General features: G+C 34.0%; 4 protein-coding genes across 4 annotated transcripts in view; 3 read left to right on the plus strand and 1 right to left on the minus strand.

The window, feature by feature from the left end:
* The first annotated feature begins 1,505 nt into the window (after nt 1-1,505).
* Nucleotides 1,506-5,367, plus strand: l(3)72Dn (UTP4 small subunit processome component l(3)72Dn). The gene is made up of 15 exons (XM_065356115.1): nt 1,506-1,893; nt 1,986-2,160; nt 2,260-2,328; nt 2,431-2,515; nt 2,598-2,796; nt 2,882-3,000; nt 3,088-3,246; nt 3,334-3,404; nt 3,491-3,706; nt 3,807-4,005; nt 4,081-4,181; nt 4,264-4,359; nt 4,434-4,616; nt 4,693-4,836; nt 4,917-5,367. Exons 1-15 carry the CDS (start codon nt 1,784-1,786, stop codon nt 5,037-5,039), a joined length of 2,049 nt encoding a protein of 682 aa, XP_065212187.1. The 5' UTR covers nt 1,506-1,783; the 3' UTR covers nt 5,040-5,367.
* Nucleotides 5,368-6,641: 1,274 nt separating this feature from the next.
* On the plus strand, nt 6,642-7,207 carry EMRE (Essential MCU regulator). The gene has a single exon (XM_065357776.1). It carries the CDS (start codon nt 6,763-6,765, stop codon nt 7,012-7,014), a length of 252 nt encoding a protein of 83 aa, XP_065213848.1. The 5' UTR covers nt 6,642-6,762; the 3' UTR covers nt 7,015-7,207.
* A 56-nt stretch (nt 7,208-7,263) lies between these two features.
* Nucleotides 7,264-13,919, minus strand: fliI (FLII actin remodeling protein). The gene is made up of 22 exons (XM_065357771.1): nt 13,625-13,919; nt 13,449-13,556; nt 13,143-13,381; nt 12,909-13,070; nt 12,618-12,838; nt 12,329-12,545; nt 12,016-12,257; nt 11,833-11,930; nt 11,695-11,762; nt 11,366-11,612; nt 11,111-11,296; nt 9,889-10,064; nt 9,678-9,816; nt 9,437-9,609; nt 9,115-9,364; nt 8,892-9,045; nt 8,642-8,819; nt 8,317-8,577; nt 8,115-8,247; nt 7,847-8,029; nt 7,653-7,766; nt 7,264-7,580 (listed from the first exon to the last, which is right to left on the minus strand). The coding sequence occupies exons 1-22, from the start codon at nt 13,685-13,687 to the stop codon at nt 7,446-7,448; spliced, it is 3,747 nt and encodes a 1,248-aa protein (XP_065213843.1). The 5' UTR covers nt 13,688-13,919; the 3' UTR covers nt 7,264-7,445.
* A 531-nt stretch (nt 13,920-14,450) lies between these two features.
* Lis-1 (LisH and WD40 domain-containing Lis-1) overlaps nt 14,451-15,026 on the plus strand; it is a 43,712-nt gene continuing 43,136 nt past the window's right edge. Inside the window, exon 1 of the mRNA XM_065357772.1 lies at nt 14,451-14,654. The gene's annotated coding sequence lies outside the window, so the exon portion shown is untranslated. The remainder of the gene's footprint in view (nt 14,655-15,026) is intronic.

Raw genomic sequence — 15,026 nt, forward strand, 5'->3', positions numbered from 1 at the left:
TTAAAGAAAAGTAAAAGACTTTCGTTGACTATGTAGTTCTGTTTTGACTTATTGGTGAATAATTTCAGTTGAAGTGGAGTTGAAAGGTCAATGCAATAATTATTATTTACCTATGAATACGTTAAACGTTTCATATATACTCACCTATGTCTACGTAGGTACGTTGAAATGCTCGAATTGAAAAAGTTCAAACTTGACACGTCTAGTTTTAGAAATTGTCGCACCATGCAGCAAATATTGTAATTGTAGCATCTTAGTCATGGATCATTCGTTAAATGAGATTTTCTAGATTGCATAAATATTTTCTATCTAAAAAATAAATACCTTCTAATGTTCTAATACCTTTCTTGTGATACAGTTACAGAAATAGAAATTGCTATCAACTTGGAAAATGAAAAAAAGATCAGTTCGTGTAGCCTAATAAAATCATTAAAATCTTCGAATAAGTGTTTACCTATTTTATACTTTTATTTTATCTAGAGCACTAGAGCCAACATTGTAAGTTTTGTTCTGCCCTACGACATAATAATAATGTCGTTGTTTACAGAATATTTCGCATTAAATTCACAGATTGTTGGACAAAATGATTTACAAGAAAATTGAATACCATTTTCACCAGTGGCGTAGCCAAGGGGGGGGCGAAGGGGGCCATGGCCCCCCCTTGAGAGCAAAAATTTGAAAGAAAACATGCAAAAATGGACGTTTTTTCGTTTTTTGGACCCATTTTTTCCGAAAATTTTCGCTCTCGCTTCGCTCGAGCAGTAATTTTGCCTTTATTTTCATGAAATCACCACACATTACAATAGATTTCCAGAAAATTACCCCTCATTTCGATTTTTCATGAATCATGACTATAAATCTGGTTTTGCCCCCTCCTTGAGAAAATCCTGGCTACGCCAGACGCCACTGATTTTCACTGCATACGAACAATGAAGCAAAAATAAAATGCCTACCCGATTCCGATGCATTCAACTCAAGAGTCAAGAGAACAAGAAGAACTTCAAAGCTCAAAATGATTTATGAAGTGCATAGGTACGTATTGCATTACTTATAAAATTGATTCTTCATTCATCATGATTTATGAAAATAATAATTTTTGAGCATACTTGTCCTTCATTGTTCATACATATATTGTACTGTTTCCTCCCAGAGGTGTGAAAGGTGAAAGTGTTTGAGATCAACAAGATGCATGAGTTTGGTTAGATTGGATCATAGAACTAAAGTGCTTTACATTTTAATTTAACGCGTGCAAAACAAAACCATCAGGTACCTATTCAATCACAAGTTGATTTTACGATAATATGAAATAAAAAAAAATGTACAAATTTTCAAAATATGTGATTCATTAATTCGGTATCATTGCAAAGGTCTTCAACTTCAAGTTCAACTTTCCAATTTTAAAAAGGGAAAAGGGGAAATTTAGGGAAATCCATCGCATTACTTTTTTTTGAGCGTTGTAACACTGCCATAACCACGTCTCACCTTCCCCCTTCTCCTACATCTTTCAATTGATAAAAACAGAAAACATGTGGCGATAAAAATACGTGAAGTTTTCACCGACCGAGAATAATTATTGCGATTTTCATTGAAAATTGTGATTCTAATCCATTTTATGAGATATCTACCTATCGAGAAACAGTTAAAATTTATAAAAACAGGAGTAAATGTTTTTATAAGATTACGAATTCTTCGTAGTGCATCTCTCAAGTGTAGGAATCTGTAGTGTTTCGTGTGGTGTTTTTGGAGTTCTTATCTTCGTGTTTTGCTGCACTTTTTTGAGAAAATGGAAATTGCTACTTATCAGATCAAAAAGTTCAATCATTATGCGCCCTCTCCCAAAGCTATTCATTGTTTGTGTTACAATTCAGATTTAAGCTTGCTAGCTTTATCGAGGTACGTAGTCCACATTCATTCCCTTGCTAGAAAATTCACTTGGTCCGACTTTCGGAATTTGAATTGATTTTAATGACTCGGATGAATTTCAGGTCGAACAATACCGTTGAAATTTGGGATGTACGACATACACCGCATATAGATCGAGTCTTCATCGGCGATCCGAATAATTCCGTTCAAAGTATTGCGTGGTTGAACAATCGATTATTTTGTAGTGGATTAGCTGGCAGTGTTTCAGAAATTGATTTACCTACTTTACAAGCAAAAGTAAAATCTCAATACTTTTCGAACTCTTAATCATAGCTAATCATTAAACCATCGATAATCTGTTTACTTGATACTTACGGTTGTTGTATTTCTTTTCAGCACGAAATACCTGTCACTTCGGGACCTTGTTGGTGCATTGATACGAATAGCAAAGATTCTTTGATTGCTGTAAGTTATCATCAGTTTATTCGTATATACATAAATGTTATTCCGACGCAATGTTGTAAATGAGTGGCAATTGTTCAATGATTCTAATTTTTAAATTTTCAGGCCGGAACCGAAGAAGGTTACATAAACATTATCAACGTACATGACGATAGTATATTACACGAAAAACTTTTAGATAAACAACAAGGTATTTACCTATACCTATTCTGTTGCTGTTCATCTCTTAGAATTAATAATATGTGATAATTTCCTGGGATTTGTGTATTTAGGCAGAATCCTGTGTATCGCTTGGGAGCCAAATGGAGAGTTTTTAGCTACTGGTTCTGTGGATGCAGTTCGAGTATGGAATGTTACTACTGGCCACGCAATTCATAAATTATTTCCTGGTCGAAGTGAAGCTCACAAAGAGACGGTAGTTTGGTGTATCGCTGTTACCGAAGATTTTACCATTATTTCGGGAGACTCGAGGTATTATATTCACGTACCTAAATGAATCACGTAGTCTTCTCATCTATTTATTCGTTCAAGCTCATATTCTTTTCTAATTTGTCAGAGGAAAAATTGTATTTTGGGATGGACAAAGAGGTTTACAGATCGATTCTCATCAGTCTCACAAAGCTGATATACTCGCATTATGCCTAAATCAAGAACAGAATAAACTATATTGTGCCGGTACGTTGTATCTGTTCTGTTCTAATCTCTGCATCAGAGGAAATTTTCATTGTAAATTTATTGTATTCAATAATCGATTAATTACAGGCGTTGATCCGCTAATTTCGTCTCTTGAAAAAATCAGCGTTAAAAGTTCATCGTTAAATTCCGGCAATAATTACAAATGGATTAAATCCATACAGCGAGCTATTCATGATCATGACGTTAGAGCTCTGGCAATGGTTGAAGAAAAATTATTTTCTGGCGGTAATGATGATTTGAATTGTATTCATATTTGTACAGTGATTGTGATTATATGTAGATTTCTTAATTTTGTTTTTTATACTTTCTCAGGACTTGACGGATACTTGGCCGCAAGTAGCTACCCACCGAAGACACTCATCAAATATTCTCCTTTGCTACAGGTTAATTTTCAATCCACACTCTGTACTACATTATTTCACTTGCTAGCTTCTCTGAATTCTAAAGGTTCAACTTTCTTGCATTTCAGTCAAGAAAAATTTGTTTAGCTTACAAAGCAAAATTAGTACTTATCCTTTATGAAGAGCATATGGAGTTGTATCACTGGACGAACGATGTTTTATCCCACGTAGCTATGATAAAATCATACAAAAATGCGCCGATACGATGTTCTGCAATTTCTTCTGATGCTAATTGGATTGCCTATTCTACAGATTCGGTTGTGAGATTACTACGGTTCTGCTTGGTAAGAGAAATTGATAGATCAATCACTACTACGTATTTTCCCAAGTACTCTTCGTACGTTGTAATAATGATCTGTTGAGTAAAAAATTGTAATATTTCAGGTTGAAGATTACTCAAAGTCTGAAATCAGAAGAATTAGCGGATTACCTGCTGCGTTTAAATCGGCTTCGGTGTGCTTTAGCTTTTCTCCTGATTGTAAATACCTGACTTCAGCGGGTAAAAATAGAATTATATCTGTAGTAGAACTGTCTCCTGATGAAAGTGTACGGTTGTTGTATCAGTTAAATGCTGATAGTTCCGGTAAGGATATAATTTTATTAATTTTTTTTTTTTGCATTATATTTAAAGCTAAACTAATCTGGTTTCCTGTTTCAGTATTAACCGATATCACATTCTTATTACGTGTATCTGAAGACTGTGAACGAATAGTAGCTGCTGATAGGTCAAGTAATATCGCTGTGTGGACCAAGTCACAAGTTAGTAGCTGACTCTTTAATTCCTCCCTCCACCCCAAACTTCATCTGAAACTTGTAAGTAATTAAATTTGTACTTTTACAGTTTCATTGCTGTTTACCGAAGCATAGTAGCGCTCCGACAGCTTTAACTATTAATGAAGCTAATGATACCATTGTAGTTTCCTACGCTGACCACAAGGTAAATTAAATTTTGTATTATCGGGTAAATTTCTTCGACTTGGTCAACGAAATTATTGTATTAATTTGTCGTAGATCGTCGAGTATGATATGAGTAAAAAGATGTACACACCGTTTTCTCGAGCGTTAGATCAAAAACACCCGAAACAGTGGCTAAATCGTCAGTTTCCGGTTGAAGGAATTATCTGCGATCCTCGCAATAAAGATGTTATACTGTTTTACGACGATAGTACCATTTGTGTTGTTGATAAATCCAAGGTGAATAGATATTCTTAATACTTGAACCATTACCAATCACTATTTATAATTTGTCGTGTTGAATTTTCATTTACAGAATTTACCAGACTCAAGCTGTAAAATACCTCGACTCGATCGAGTAAAATCGCCCGATAGCAGCGACAACAGCGAAAGTGGCAACAGTCAGTTTTCTTTAAATCGATCCGATAATGTAGCATTTCAGATAATGAAAACTTTTAAGGTAAATCACTCGATGGAATAGGGATTTTGAGCATAGGCAATAATTCTAATTCTGTGCATTATGTGTGTTTGTCTGTGCAGCATTTAGTGTTTTTGAGCGATTTCGGTGACGATAATCAACTTATGGCCGTGGTCGTTGATCCTGATACGTTAACCAGTAAATTACCGACTGCCGTGTTGAAGAAACGTTTCGGAACGAAGTAGATGTTGAAATGCATCTATATGAAGATTGTTCACTAACGTGTCAGGCTCACGTTTGGCGTCTCTTTGTTTTCGTAAATAAAATCGTGAATTATATTACATTCGATTGTATGCCTACGATTGTATTTGCAACTTTTAAGAAGTAAAATTAACAATTCTGTATTTAACAACATTAAAGTCTCGCAAATTAGCCATTGGTCGTTATGATGCGAAAGCTGTTACATTTCTGTCCGATAACTAACTGATACTACGTCAATCTGATTTTTGTGAATAAAGTAAGAATTATTTGTTTTTGTAAAATTTATGTAATATACTCGTAAATATTTCGTTTCATTGTTGTAATTCTTTACAATGTGTCTGTGTCCTATCGCTTCGCAGACGCACCAATTTAGGAAGATAATGGAAGTACTATTTTTGAACTAGTGGCATAAAATGCTATTAATCCACATTCTTAAAATTCTGGGTTTTTATTACTTGGTTATGCGTACGAAAAAATTATTGTTTTTCGATCGAATTGAACGTTTTGATGTCTTTTTGAAAACGCGCGTTAGCATTTCAGCAACAGATTTGAGGAGAGATCGAAAAAAAACGGGCAGTTTTTTTGTTTAAAAGATGAAAACTGAAGATTTTATATTTTTATCACTTTTTTCCAATACAAATACAAAAACTGGCTGAAAAATTTGTAAAAAAAACCCAACTCGGTATAAAAAACACCTTTTCAATTTTCATAATACCTATGCAACTATACTCTGTTCCAAATAAGAAACGCCAACTGACAACCCGCAACACACGACGAGGCGTGATGTTCGGGGAACTGACGGGGAGGTAAACCATTTTACACAGCAATGAAAAGCAAACCGGTTATCATTCTCGTTGGCTTAGCGTAGTGCTCAACCTTGCTTGTTCCTGTGGACCCTATGTTTTACTCCTTAAAAAAGTTGGCGTTTCTTATTTGGAACAGACTATAGCCAACTACGACTACTACGCAGGGCTGCATTTAGCCAATCGCATTGGCTAAGCTAAAGGCTAAAGCTAAAAAAAATTTTCATTAGCTAAAAGCTAAAGCTAATGGCTAACAACTTCTGATTGGCTAGCTAACGTTTAGCTAATGGCTAATTTTTTTAAAATGAAGTTGTACCTCAAAACATTCGTTGAAAAAAGACCAATTACATGGTACTCCCAGAAATTGTTTATTGACATATTAATCATATGTAAAAAGGAGTAAAAAGTAAAAAAAAAAAAAAAATTACTCAAAATCAGGTTTAAAAATCAAATTTACATAAAATTAAGAGTCTAATAGGAGGCAGGAGGATAGGAGCAAAAAAAAATCAACCAGCTATGGAAATGAAAAATGATTGGCTAAAAACTAGCTACTAGCTAATGCTTCGGAGAGTTAGCCAGCTAATGGCTAAAGCTAAAAAAGCATTGGCTACCCTCGGCTAATGGCTAATGGCTAAAAGCTAATGGCTAGCTAAGCAGCCCTGCTACTACGAGCCTAAAAATATCCGTCTTGTGACGTAATCATGCCGTCATTCCAGAATAAATTTTTGTTTGTGAACTTTGGTTTTCGTTCAACCTTGATAATCAAATAAACTTGATGTGTTTATTTTCCTTCCCCTCCACCCCTGTTTTATCAGCAATCCGTTTGGTGTTTTATTGATAAAATCAAAATTTGGAATATTTTTTAGTAAATTAGTTTCAATTTCCCATCTTTTGCATCTGCACAATGCTTAGTCGAGTATCGAATATGCTGAAAACTCAACTAAGACCTCATCCAGTTCTCAAACGAACGGTCACAACCACACCAACCGGAGCTTTATTGCCAGCACCTGAACAGACATCATTTGGATTGATCAAGGTATGCTTAGCTGTAATTCCAGGACTTCTGATCGGGGCGACTATAAGTAAATACATGGCAAACTTCTTAGAAGAGAATGAACTCTTCGTACCATCGGATGATGACGACGATGACGACTAAGTACCGCCTCGCTTCAAGTTCGCTTTGTGATATCATTACCTTTTAAGTTATATCTGTTCATGAACAAAAACTACCATTACTTATATTTTACCAATGTTAATGTTTTGTTGCTTTAATTCGAGCATTTGTAATAGTTAATACTTGCTTCAATGTACAACGCCTATACTGCAATATAAGTTTTCTAAAATTTAAATGACTGTGTTGAAGGATTGATTGACCGAACTCGTAACAAATTAAAGTACACATTCGTCGAATTACAAACGTTTATATTGAAACTATGGTAACATTTATATACATATCACAAAATAAAAAAATAAATATTGCCATTTAATAATAATAAATAATACTTCGTTAATTGTTTATAAATAAATTTCAAAATGTACAAAACGATGATAAATGTTGATGAATATTTTGAGTAAGAAAATATCAAATTAATCTAGGCACTTTCTATGAGCACTCCAGCCATGAAAGCATTTCGTAAAACGTTTTGATTCTTTATTTTTCAGTGTTAAAAACAAATTTCGAGGTCTGTCCGGTTGCTTAACTCGAAGATGTTGAATGTAAACCTACGAACAAAAAAATGAGCGTTGATATTTGTAAGCTTCAAAAAATTTAAGAAACAAAAAAATTATATTTACTTGAGCGGATTTATAAGCTAATTTGATTTCAACTTCGGAACATCTAGCTCCTAACCAAAGGAAAACTTGTTCCCCGTTGTCCAGTATCATAATATCATCATCAGCGAGATCATCCTACAAACGAATCGAAATAATAACTTTTGTAGTGTTTGGCAAAAGAGAGAAATGTTAAATATTTTTTGTACAGTACATACCTGACAAAAATCTGTACACTTTTCCGAAACTGTGAAATACCCTCTTTCATTAGAGCACCGGAAGAGTCTCGTGTAGTTCATGAAATCAGCTGATTCATCGTAAGGTTTCTGGCCTCCCAACGCGTACCAGAAGAAATTATCAGGTTCTTCGCCTTCATTAATGACTTGCAAAGTAATCCAAGGCTGCGAGAATAATTGTGAAATTAAAGTTCTATTAAAAAGTTCATGTTGATCAACGTAGTTAATTGAATTAGAAACTTTTAATTACGTTGTTAAACATATCGTCGGATATTTCTTGTATGAGTTTGATATCTTCCGCATCGGCCTTTGAGCCAATCCATACGTAAATCAGTCCCGATCCGGAAGAACCTTCATTTCCGAATGGAACTTTCAAAATATAACTGAAATAATAAAATCAAAAATAAGAATGTGGAAAATCCATGACAGATTATTTTCTTTCGAATACTTACCAGAAGCAAGAGTTCAGAGAAGTAGCATCGGCTTTGACTTGAATGACTCGAGTACAAAGAGCGCTACCGTTAGCCCTCAATTGATACAACTGAGCTGGTGGTTGTTCCAAACGTTCATTTTCATGTTCTTCTTTTCGACTTCCTTGATGAATAACGAAACGTCTTTCGAAATGAGCCAAGAATTTGATATTTTCCTGCTGCTGATGCATTCTTATAACTTCTAATTTTTCACCAAACAATAACTTGAATTTTTTTTGCAATCTGATGGGAAAAGATCTCATTAACATTTCATACCATTCGTGAATTTTATAACAGAAATACCAACCCGAATGTGAACGTTAACCAGCCCATGTTTGAAGCATCTCTACCCTGCCAGAAATAAACAATGCACTGGAAGTCTTCTTCGATGGGACCTTCGCCATCAGTTTCATCTTCACCGCAATCGTCAACGGGAACCCAATATCGACATAAGAATACGTAGCACTCTTTGCTGTAAAAATGACCTGAAAAAATTCATTGCAATAAATACATTGAAAACGAAAAATTATATTTAAGTCTGAATGAGAAAAAACTACCTTTTTCTTCTTCGGGCAGTTTGACGAATTTTTTTCCTTCCAAAACAAAGCATTCCATTCCTTCTAAATCTTCATTGCATTCTTCCATCAGCTGCATTGCTTCTTGGAATGGAACGGTGGGTTGTCGAGTGGTAAATAATGCTCCCAGATCGGTCTAAACATTAACAAAATCAGTATGTACTCTCAAAAACCTGTTGAAGAAATTATCTGAAGGATTCCTTACCTTGGTTTCTTGTTGTTTAGCCCATTTGACTAAATCTGCTCCGGTTCTTTGAACAGATTCGGCGGTTCGTGTAAAATCTACAGCAATTACTTCGTCCCAATCGGAAAATTTGAGTTTGAAAATCTGTGGTTCAGTGCCTTGTTGAATACGAGTGATCAAAGCATGAGGAGGTCTTTTTAACATGGAGAATAATTCATGTGATAATTTCACAGCCGCTGCCCGTACTAGTTTGGTTGATTTTTTACCAAACCTAAAAAAAATTCGTACGATTAAAATATCATTTTCATTTGGGTAGGATTAGATTCGAACCAATCAAACTTACCATACGAATAAATCCAAAAAGCAGTCTAATATGTACACGTTATCAGTGTCTAATAAAGTTTTGACTAATTTATTATGAGGTAATTCAACCTGCGGAAGCTCCAAGTAGCCCATTCCTAACTTAACTTCGTATAATTTCGGCGGTATTGGTTTAAAATCATTGCTCACATATTCCTATTAATCAAATAATGTCAGTTAGCAGAAAATAAGAAAAACACTTTTCAACTAATGAAAAAATTTACTTTGAATGGATCCTCGGGTTTCTCATCACTTTCTTCTCCCAATAATTGCCATAATTCTGACGTCTTACAGCTATCAATATCAGTGATAATTTCAGCTTTATTTTTTCTTTCATTTTTATTTATTTTTTCAGCTACTAATCTAAAATATAACCGAACAAATGAATAACAACGAATATAAAAGCATTTAAAATTAGGATAAAAAATTATTTACCTGGCTTTCGACTTCAAAGTATTTTTTGATTTAGAACAATACCATATGAATATTTTCAAACCGACATCTAGAATAAAGGTGTACCTCGGGTCAAGTGACTCGATGGAAATAGGCACCGGTTCCAAATGTATAGATGCGCCATTACTGTGCACTCGATAAAATCGAGTTGTATAAATCTAGGCAAAAATGAGAGCACGATGATGACTCCATTAAGAAAACAGGCTCGAACGAACCGAGGACAAAAGTTTTCGAAACATGGCTATGCTCAAGGTAAATAAATACTATCGTAATAGGTAGTCTGGATCGGCGCTTGTGTTAGTGCGCGTTGCGTTTGTGTTGAATTGTGACGTCAGTGGTTCTAGAAAATCCGCAACTGTATACGCTTTGTGCAGTGTAGCTACTTTTTACTACTTTGAGCTTTATTAACTTTTGAACGGCAAGTGCTAGCGCTTTGGGTTGAAAACTATTCGAAAGAGGATAAAATGCTGAACATTTTGGTTGTATAAAATACCTATGTGTCCACTGAAAATTTCGTGTAATTTTAATTTAAAGTGGGATTTTTATCGCGAGTGGCTACTTTTTACAACTTTGAGCTTTAGTAACTTTTGAACGATGAATGCTAGCGCTTTCGGCAAAAAACCATTCGAAAGAGGATACAATTCTGAACGTTTTGGTTAAATAAAATATTCAAAGTTGGAATTTTTTCCGCGAGTTATTATTATTTTACAACTTTGAGCTTTAAAAACTTTTGAACGGTAAGCGCTAGCATTTTCGGTAATAACCCATTTGAAAGAGGATAAAAATCTGAACATTTTGATGTATTAAAATACCTATGTGTCCACTGAAAATTTCGCGTAATTTCAATTTTAAAGTTGGATTTTTACTGCAAGGGCTTCTTTTTACAACTTTGAGCTTTAAAAACTTTTGAACGGTAAACGCTAGCGCTTTCGATAAACAACCATTTGAAAGAGCATTAAATTCTGAACATTTTGACCTATTAAAATACCTATGTGTTCATTGAAAATTTCGCGTAATTTTAATTTGAAGTTGTTTTTTTACTGTGAAATTTGAAATGCAACGTGAAGTGATGAAAAATCAGAACCACTGACGTCACAATTCCACTCCCTACCGCAGCACCCAGTGTGTTATACAGTAATCCAGACTACCTATTACGATAGTATTTATTTACCTTGGCTATGCTACTGTTGTTTTGAAACCTTACCACATCTTCTACTGTGTAGAATCCACTGGAAGTTCTGCCTCCTTCCAAGTATTCGATATTGGAATCAAATAAACTTAAAAATTCTTCAGATTCGTCATTTTGTTCTTCTCGTATAGTTCTACACTGTGCGCCAAGATAATTTCGAAGATTGACAGCATGCATCGCAGCGCAGGCTTTTTTATCGAGCTGTAAACAATTTCAATTTTTAACAGTGATCTTTTTCATTCGTAAGGTTTCATTCGATTGACCGCTTACCGGTGATTTTTCGCCGATCCAAAAATAAATACTATACGTTGTTCCTCCATTCTCATCGTAATATGTTTTCAAAATGATGTAGCAATCAGCTTCATAAAATTTCCCGTGTAAAGATTCATCGACTAAATTAGGCAAAAAGTTTTCGATCTCCCAAATAGTTAAGCCCAACATTTGGCCAATTTCATCGTCAAATATTTCCGAATAATCTAAAGGAGGCTTTTCTAGAGATTCATCCCACCTCTTTGGTCTGTAAAATGTAGAAACGTACACATCAGAGGTCATTACCTCATTCAAATATTTGTAAATACATACTAATACGAAATAATTACTTCAATGATTGCACTTCGTCATCAATAGATGTTTGTCTATTTTTATCTTTGGCTATATCTTTCATTCCCTAAAAAAACGTACATGCGCTCAGTAAAATGAATTTCTATTTTCAAATTCTCCTAACATTCATCACTTACTTTGAGAATTTTGGCTTGATCTTGATCAGCGCTATTCTCAGTATCGCGCCTACCTCTGCGAAGTCTCAACTTTCTAGCAATTGGATCTTTACTAGCACCTGCAAGATCAAACACCATTAAAAAATCATGAATGATACTTTCTTAATCAGAGTGAAACATATTATACATATCACGATAACGTACTGGTATTTAATTGAGGCTGTGGAATCGAAGCTCCAGCTAATCTTAATTGATGCTGAAGCGAAAAATCGATATTATAGTACTCCACTCCGGAGCCTTGCTGCATCGAAGTGGGACGGGGAGGAATAACCAGATCTGGATTATTTTTTAAATCTAATACTTCTAAATCACTAAGTAAATGAATCGTATCCGGAACCGTTACGAGACAATTCGAACTGAGAATTAGTTTCTTCAATGAACCGCACCTGAATCCGAGAATTATCATTAGTACATAATTTAATTTCCGTAATTTACTCCACAAAAGGATCATACAAACCGGCATAAACTCTCTGGGATCATTTCCAATTCATTTCCAGCAGCTGCAAATATTTCTAGAGAGGACAGCTTCCCAATACCAGAAGGAATACCGTCGAAATTCAATTTATTATTGTTTAAATACAATTGCCGAAGACTGCTTAATTTACATAGAGCGGTTGGCAACGCGGTTAGCAAGTTATTGGATAAATTGAGTACAACTAGTTTTTGCCAAACATCTGAAAAATTATTAAAAACACTTGATATTGTTTTTTTTTCATAAGTTTCCATAAATGAAAAAAAATATTTACCTAAAGCTAAGGATAATTCAGTAATCGAATTGTTCGATAAATTCAACCTCCTTAAATTGGTGAGAGTATAGAGAGCATCTGGAACTCGAGGTAGTTCATTTCTACTTAAATCTAGATCTGTTAGAGAAGTTAACATCTCCAAGCTACTGGGCATATTATTTAGTGTTCTTTGAGTGTCTCTCATATGAAGTGTTTCTAAACTTGTTAGCGATGGTAACTGTCTGAAATCAGAAATTAGAAAAGTAACATACGAGATGTAGGATCAGCCTGTAGTATAAAAATATTGCTTACCTTAGTTGGAAATGTCCCAGTGGATTATGATTTAGAATAAGCGTTTGTATATTAGTCAGTCTTCTCATTTGAGGTGGTAAAGTTTCCAAACTGTTGTTACTCAAATCCAAAAATAGCAAATCGGTCAGATGTATGAATAATATATTTGGTATGTTAGTAATTCTGCAGGAAAAAAAAAGGTAATTAAAATTCATCTCTTCTTTGTGAGATTACGAGCATTTCTGAAATACTAACTTATTATGACTTAAATTCAATACTAATAAGGAACGAGCTCTCTCCAATCCTTCTGGAACCTCTTTCAAATTATTATGACTAAAATCCAAAGTAGTTAATTCTTCCAATTTAAATAAATCAGGAGGAACACCGGATGACTTGAGAGCATTTTGGCGAACGTTCAAAGTTCTCAAACTTGTTAATTCGGTCAGCTCACCGTGCAGTTTCTCCAATTTATTTCTCTTCAAGGATAAATGCTCCTGCGGATAAAATAACATTATATTCTTCGTACACGTACAAGGTAGAGAAAAAGATTGAAAATCGAACCAATTTTAGCAAATTTCCCAATTCCGAAGGAATTTCTTCTAATTTGGTATTGTTCAGTCTTAGCCATTGCACACTGGACATAAGTTTCACCGAATGTGGAAAATTTCCCTGTAAAGATGATTCAATACTGTAAAACTGTAGCATAAATACTGATCAAATATTATTCATCTACTTACGCTGAAATCGTTGGTGCTAAAATCAACACCTCGGACAAAAGGCAGAACTCCTGTGTTAGCCATTCTAAGCGGAATTAGGTAACACACTTGAGAATAAAAAATGAGCGTCGAGTTAACAAGCTACGTTTAAATCACCCATTGCACAAGTAAATTAACCCATCTTATGCATTACACAATCACTTCATAAAATAGTTTATTTGTATTTACATTTTTTTCATCAACCATTTGCTCATAAAATTTCCAGAAATTCGAATGAATAATTTTCTTCTTCGAGAACTTCGTTTTCATTCGGAATTTGTGATAACAAAACTTCGCTGGGTGAGAATTTCACGTTGCTACTGAAATTGTAGTTTTAAAATATTTCTCATAAAAACCGTTGAAATAAATCAAATTTGAAATCACTGAAATATTGTATTTTAATTAAATACTTAATTAATTCGTTGAATTAGTAATTATCGGTGAAAAATTGATTATTAAAAATCTGTACCATTTTTCTAAAGAAGTTTTGATTTCTCAAAAAAGCAATCTTGATTCTGTTCTTTTTTGTGTTTATCACCAAAGCCTAGCAAGCAGTTTTATTTTAATTGAGTAGGTGTTGATTTTTTATTTTTTTTTATATAAAAGTTTTCAGCTCAAAATTTTTAATTTTGAATATTTACTTTGCTTATTATGATTGTTTAAAAGTAATACAGATAATTATTTTCAAGTTATTAGGCGTTTCACTTGAAAAAAAGCTGAAAAGAAATTTATTCTTCATCTTACCTACACAGAAAAAGTTTTCAAAAAAGTGGGGATAAAGGAATGAGCGTTCCACAGACATTTTATTTTTAATTGATGGCAGATACGCAACTTTACTTTTAATTATCTGTATTTTGTGTGTTCGTTGATACAATTTTTAACATTTCATATTTCAATTTTATTAAAGTAATTGCGAATTTTTATAAAGTGTAACTCGTGAACCTAGTTTTAATATTGAACCCGTTCGAATCTCCGTTGGCGGATATCGATTGTTTGATCGTTGCGTTTCTAGGTATGTAAACATATTCCTCTTGTATTGTAAGCTTCAGTGCTTCACGTAGTGATATTGCAATAAGGAAATTGAAAATAGTGCAAATCAGCTTCGATACATTCTAAAATCTTATCAACAGTCAGCACGCACCTAATAATATCTGTTCCACATTCCTGGATATACATTGTTCGATATATAGCTTTGCTCTAATTAGATCCTCTGTTCGAATGGAAATCCTACTTACGAATGCTATGAATCATAACTTCGTTTAGATCACCTAATCAGCTATTTTACGACTTCTTTCACATCTTTTGTTCGTCCAATCAATCGTATACATTGTTTTATTTATGAAATTTTCATCCCTCCGATTAATTTATTTTGCAGTTTATTTTA

This window comes from Planococcus citri, chromosome 3 (genome assembly GCF_950023065.1).
Source record: "Planococcus citri chromosome 3, ihPlaCitr1.1, whole genome shotgun sequence".
Lineage (NCBI taxonomy): Eukaryota > Metazoa > Arthropoda > Insecta > Hemiptera > Pseudococcidae > Planococcus > Planococcus citri.